Source organism: Bos taurus, chromosome Y (assembly GCF_002263795.3).
Source record: "Bos taurus isolate L1 Dominette 01449 registration number 42190680 breed Hereford chromosome Y, ARS-UCD2.0, whole genome shotgun sequence".
Classification (NCBI taxonomy): Eukaryota; Metazoa; Chordata; class Mammalia; order Artiodactyla; family Bovidae; genus Bos; species Bos taurus.
In genome coordinates this window covers 22,232,015-22,237,984 of record NC_082638.1, presented here as the reverse complement: position 1 = coordinate 22,237,984, position 5,970 = coordinate 22,232,015, and the positions used below count along the sequence as shown (strand labels likewise).

Genomic DNA, 5,970 nt, shown 5'->3' with positions numbered 1-5,970 from the left:
AACATTAATAAGCCATAAGTACACAGGGGTCCCAGCTATCCTGGAGCCGCTCCCACATCCCTGCCTACGCTATTCTTCGGGATTGCTCCAGAGCACTTGCTCTGCATTCCCTGATTCATGCAGATGAAAACCAGAAAGATGATTTTTCTGCATAAAATATGCAATTGTCCTTCTTTCACATGTGAGAACATGGGTGCAGAGGTTTCTACCTGAAATAGGAAATCGGTATTTCATGTATGAAAATCGACTTGCATCATTTTCTTCATCATATGTGGAATCTTGTGTCTCCCAGACGTATATCTGTGCACACGTTTTCCTACATGAGTGGGGAATTCTATATATTTTACATATGAAAAGTTGAGCCTACAATTCCCTTCTTGAATCCTGAAATTGTATACATTTCGTATATGAAGATCTCCATGAAAGTTTACTGACATGAAGTGTGAAATTAAGATCTGGCGAACCAATATGGAATTGGAATTATCTCTATTTCATAAATGAAATTCTGGGCACCACTGTTTCTTCGTGAAATACTTAACTCCTTGTATTTCTCATGCATAAATCAAGGACTGTCCACCATGAAATAAGGAGTTCTCTATACTTCCTGTATCCAAATCTAGGCATGATTCTCCCTCATGGAAGATGGACTTCTCTATATTTCACATCTGAAGATCAGAATGAACATTTTCCCGTTAGAAATAAAGACATCTATGCATTTCATGCGATCCACTGGTTCTTCAGTCTCTGAAACACCTGTTGGCATTTGTGGCTCTGTGTGTTGCACGCATGTGTGTACTTGTGTCACGTGTTTGTGTGTGTTTGTGGGGGGGTGTGGGGGGTGGGGTGGGGTGTGGTGGGTCTGTGAGTGTGTCAGGACTAAGGGAGGTAGGTGCTCAGTGTGAAACAGCAGACATCCTAGGAGAAAGAGCGTGAGCAGTGGAAACTGTCCAGGCACTTAACCTGAGTGTGCCCACCTGAGCTAGGCGGCCCGGACGTAGGAGTAACTAATGGTCAGGAGGAGCACTTTGGTCCACTTGAAACACTTGCAGGAATAGCTCTGTGCCTCTGGCAAGTGCATCTGCAGGCGCACATCCTTAGCTACGTGGGCGCCTGCCCTAAGCCACGGGCCGGGGGAAAGGCCGAGGGCTGACAGATCGTAGGCCAGGGGCTCCAGGCTGGTTGGGCTTGCGGCTGCATCGTGGGGCTTGGACAGCTAGCCGAGGAAAGTGCTCTGCATCTTCCTCAGAGGAGGGCTGCATTCCTGACAACTGCTCAAGCCTAAGGCACAAGTTTAGCCATGACTCTGCAGCAGGTGCACATGGGTGAGGTCGGCGTAAGCCCGCCCCCACCCGGGCCCCCGCCCCGCTTCCCCATCCCCCTCCACCGCGCACTCCTCCCCCAAACCCCCCTACCCTGCCCGCCTCCCTCCTACTCCCCCCACCCCCACCCCGTGGCTTGCGGTTTGGATCGGAGGAGAGCAACTCTGTCCCTGAGGTACCCAGGAACCCTGTCTTCCTGAGTGTGTCCCTGAGCACACGGGCGCGCTGCCCCAGGGGCAACTTCAAGCTTGAGGACTGTTGCAGCTTCAGGTGGCCCTGGCTCTCCCAGTCGCTGCTCGGGCGCGGCTGCACTGCTAGGCAGGCAAAAGGCTTGCCAGGACACGCCCACTTTGCGCTGGGCCGACATTGGCCGCCTGTCACAGGCTGGCAAGAGGGCCCAGGATTCCAAGGGGCGTGTCCCAGGAGCGAACCGCTTTAGACTCCATTTGATTGGTTCTGGGATGAGGTCAGGAGGTCAGGGTGGAGAGTTCAGCCCCTTCCCGTCGCCATAGTAGGCGGGCCTGGTGGCAGAGGGTTCTGCGCATGCGTCTCTCCCTTTCGCCGTTCCCTGGCTCTTGCCCAGTAACCCGTCGGGAGTAGGACCACGTAGACTGCGGCCGGCGGGCGGCCCGTGAGGGCCGTCTGCCGTGCTCTAGCGTCCAGCTTGTTTGCAGTTCCGGGCTTCGGCGAGAATACCATGGAGAGTGAGACGGGGCCAGAGGAAGGCGGCAGCACTCCGGGATCCTGGATCTTAGTTGTGAGCCCGGGTCTTCATGAGGGAGGGGCCCTGGGGCCTTCCAGTCCGGTGGGGGCGGCAGAGGCGATGCAGGCCGCAGGTGGTGCGCCAGGCGAGGAGGCCGCCCTCTTCTGGGTGGAGGCAGTGGAGGAAGGTGCGGCTGTGGAGGAGGGAGAGGTGGCGGGACTCGGGCAGGAGTTCCAGCTGCTGGTGTTGGACGTCATGGAGGAGGTGGAGGTGGTGGCATACGAGGAGCAGGAGCAGGTGTCCTCGGAGGAGCATGTCCACGACCATCCAAGGCCCGGAGCCCTGAGTGACCGGCCTGCACTGGAGGCGCTGGCAGCCCTGCAGCTGGAGCTGGAGCCCGTGAATAAGAAAGCCGAAAGGGCGCATGCTCGCCTGAAACATAAGACCAGTCAGCGGCGGAAGGTGCATCTAGAGCACAGAAGCGCCATCATCCAGGGCATCCGTGGCTTCTGGGTCGAAGTTGTATCCCTTGGTGTGGTGCTTGTGAGTTTTGTGTTTGTTTGTTTGTTTAAGCCGGGCTATGGCAGGAACAGTTTACAGATCTGGCAGTTCTGGTACCGTATTTACTTTTCTGGATGGTGGGTATTGGTTACCGTCCTGCATATCTGTTCCTGATCGTAGGTGTGATGTCCTTGCTGTTCTGGCTAGCCCAAATTGATAGTTGGGCTATACTTTGAGAGGTCCCTATCAGAATTGTCATTAGCACCAGGGTCTCTTCGGAGAGAAGGCTTGTCTGGAATGGGGGAAGGGTGGGGAAGTGTAAGTGGTCCTACGGGTTCTAGCTAGGAGTGCTTGTTTTCCCGAAGTAAGCTAACTTTCAAGGGGCTGAGATGAAGCTTATCCGGTTAGGAAGAGAACCTCCTCGTGGTAGGGCATTCATGGGCACAGCCTTGGACCTTGTGCGGCATTCATATAGCCCCGCGTGAACCGAAATGTGACGAGTTAACCAGTAGCAAGTTGAAGTCAAACAGGGAGGGCCATTCTACTCTTTAGGCTAGCTTTGTTCTTCCAGCACTTTTACCTCTAGCATCTAGAGGCTCCTTGACCTAAAGCAGTTTATGAACCACCCCCAAATGTCAGTTTTGATGAGCAAGCAAGATGCAGACATGCTTCACTTCATGACCAACTTGGAGGTCAGGCAGGGGACACTGATGATTGTGGAGGGGAGGTGACTGGGGAGGGGAGAGGGCATGGTCTATCCCTAACACAGGAAAGGACAGCTCTTCTGTAAAGAGGTTTCACACCCACCCCACCCCGCACACTTTGTCCTGGCAGGTGGAGGAATTCAGGCATCCCACTCGTCACTGCAAGATCACATTGTCCTTTCGGAGGAATAGGTATTTCCAGAATGAAGTGATTGTCAAGGAGTACCTGATGAAGGTCACTGGTGAGAAGCTGCTCCCTGGATCTTGGGTGGGGGCGGGGGTGGGTAGGGGTGGCGGGCGGTGGCCCGGTGGTTGGGGGCAGAAAAGTCTAGGTTGAATCGAAAAGTGATTTAGGTCTTTCTCCCAAACTGCTTTTCCTGCAGGATACCACGCATCTCATTCCACTCCAGTTCAGTGGCACCAGGGCTTTGAATGGAAGGCATACAGGCGCAGGCACCACGACAGCAGCGTTAACTTCTTCAACTGGTTCTTTGACCACAATTTCACAGGATCTGACTGGATTGCTGAGGTGGGGTCCCACGTGGCCACTGGGCCAGAACTGGTGACTTATGTCGGAGTTGTTGGCCGTGCACGGGAGGGCTCATGGTCTGGCCAGGCCTGTGCTGACCTTGCTCATTTCCCTGGCAGATCATCATAAGGGATCTGTGGCCCAATCCTTTGCAGTACTATGTGAGGAGGAAGGCTGCACCACAAAAGGTACCAGGAGGACGAGAGGTGAGGCGCCCAGGGGCCGAGCACTGGCATAAGTGTTGTCAAAAACTTGGGTCATTTATTCCACTTGTGAAGACAGTGAGACTCCGTGGAGTACAGAGTGACACCAGGGCATGAGGGAATCAGCAAGGGACAGCAAGGGTAGAGAACTGGGGTGAAGAACAGGTTCTAAGTAGAGAAGCTTGAGGTGGATGAAGTGGCCTGGACAGGCCAAAGCCACTGCAGTTTATATCTGAGGCAGCTGCACATGGCTGAACCGTCATTCCATGGCCAACAAGTCCAGCCTCAGGCTGCTCTTAAATTGGGACCCACCTGCTCTTCCTCATGAAGTCCCATTTCCAAAAAGGCCTGTGAGTCTCCTTTGTGCAAGGCGGTTCCCCCAGTGACCCATCATTTGATTCGATTCTGATCACCACACTCGTTTTGGTTTTTAATTTGCGTTTGCATCTTTTTCCTGCCACCCTCATTCTGAGCATACTGACCACTCTGCAGGATTATGGAGAATCCTCTTTTATTTATTTTAACTGGAGGATTATGACTTTACAATACCGTGACAGGTTTTGCTGTACATGGGCCAACATGAATCACCGATAGGGATACACGTGTCCCCCCAAATGCCGAACCCGCCACCCACCGACCTCCCCTGCCTGGCTGTCTGGGTTGCCCCCAACATGACTTTGGTTGCCTTGCTGCACGCGTCAAACTCGCACTGATCATCTGTTGTGCATAAGCTAATGTAAACGTTTTGGGGCTACTCTCTCACATTGACCCACCGTCACCACCTCCCACTGAGGCCAAAGTCTGTTCTTTATATGTCTGTTACTTCTTTGCTGCCCTGCATGTTGGATGTTCAGCACCACGTACAAGGTCCTCAACTCCATATATTTGTGTGAACGCACAGTGTTTGTCTTTCTCTTTCTGACTTACTTCACGCGGTATAGTAGGCTCCACGTTCATTCCATCTCATTAGAACTGACATGGACGCGTTCCATGTTAGTGCTGTGTAAGACACCGCTGTGTATGTGTACTCCAACTTCCTTATCCCTTCATCTGCTGATGGACACATAGGCTGCTTCCACGTCCTAGCTATTGTAAATAGTTCTACGCTGAAGACTGGGATACCTGTTTTTTACTCTGTGCTTCTAGGGCATGTAAACGTCCACAGACACACCCCCCTGGGAACTGACTTGAAAGAATCAAGCTGTCTTTAGAGTTTCCGGGGAGGGTAAGTGTACATATCTCTGTCTCTCTGTTTTGAAAGGAACCCGATCCCCCCAGCTTTTGAGACACTTAACGATGGCGTGCCCCCCTTCACCTAAAACAGAAAACCGAAGAAGCTGCTTCACGTGAAGACCAATGGCCAGCATAGTTCTCTTGGACGGGAAAGTAGTGAAGAGTGGTCTGGTGCTGAAGTGGATCGACAGTGAGACACCAGTAACCCTGAATTCACTGCAAAGGAAAAATAAAAAGCATCAGCTGCATGCGTGCGTGTATTGTTTGGGCAGGTCCTCAGGACAAACACTTCAGCTGCATGTACGAGTGTCAGTTCACCGCGTGGGAATTACCAGTCTGTGGAGATTCATAGAGGGGGCTAAGTCGTATGTTGGGGTTGTGTCAGGGGGTGACGTTCTTCCTGTGGGGTGGGGGTTGGGGAGGACGGAGAAGGAAGATGAGGGGCCTATTGACTGTGGGTCTGGCAATTTTACAAGGGAAATGTGGCTGTTCGTGGAAAGGGTCTGGTGAACAAGGGCCAGAGATTGAAACAGTGGAATGCAATTCTGTTGGAAGGTGGTGGCCCAGGTATCTTCTCTGTTGCCTATCATCAGACACTTTAATAAGGGTACAGAACAAAGGAAAAGCCTTATCATTGAACTCGCTATGAACCTCGAAGGCCACATGTGTATGAGTGTGTATATGAGTGCACGGTCAGCTTTGCTGAGAGTCTGCTTCCCAGAGCTAGGGTTCCAGGTAACATCTTAGGGCATTGTGTATAAGGTATATGGAGGGGGGC

At 52.6% G+C, this 5,970-nt stretch overlaps 1 protein-coding gene across 2 annotated transcripts; it reads left to right on the top strand.

The window, feature by feature from the left end:
• Positions 1–1,788: 1,788 nt before the first annotated feature.
• Positions 1,789–5,440, top strand: LOC132344509 (testis-specific Y-encoded protein 3-like). 2 transcript variants are annotated; one of them, XM_059884140.1, is made up of 6 exons: positions 1,791–2,544; positions 3,138–3,215; positions 3,358–3,469; positions 3,611–3,756; positions 3,876–3,962; positions 5,221–5,440. In XM_059884140.1, exons 1-6 carry the CDS (start codon positions 2,017–2,019, stop codon positions 5,242–5,244), a joined length of 975 nt encoding a protein of 324 aa, XP_059740123.1. In that variant the 5' UTR covers positions 1,791–2,016; the 3' UTR covers positions 5,245–5,440. The 2 variants fall into 2 exon arrangements, with proteins under 2 accessions (XP_059740124.1, XP_059740123.1); XM_059884141.1 differs by lacking the exon at positions 3,138–3,215 and having other exon boundaries at positions 1,789–2,565.
• The last annotated feature ends 530 nt before the right edge of the window (positions 5,441–5,970 follow it).

Bases quoted from the DNA above. Each gene is read 5' to 3' on its own strand.
- LOC132344509 (XM_059884140.1), top strand. From the start codon at position 2,017: ATGGAGAGTGAGACGGGGCCAGAGGAAGGCGGCAGCACTCCGGGATCC. The intron at 2,545-3,137 runs GTATCCCTTGGT...GACCTAAAGCAG, and splicing joins GTGGCTTCTGGGTCGAAGTT to TTTATGAACCACCCCCAAAT. The intron at 3,470-3,610 runs GTGAGAAGCTGC...CTTTTCCTGCAG, and splicing joins GTACCTGATGAAGGTCACTG to GATACCACGCATCTCATTCC.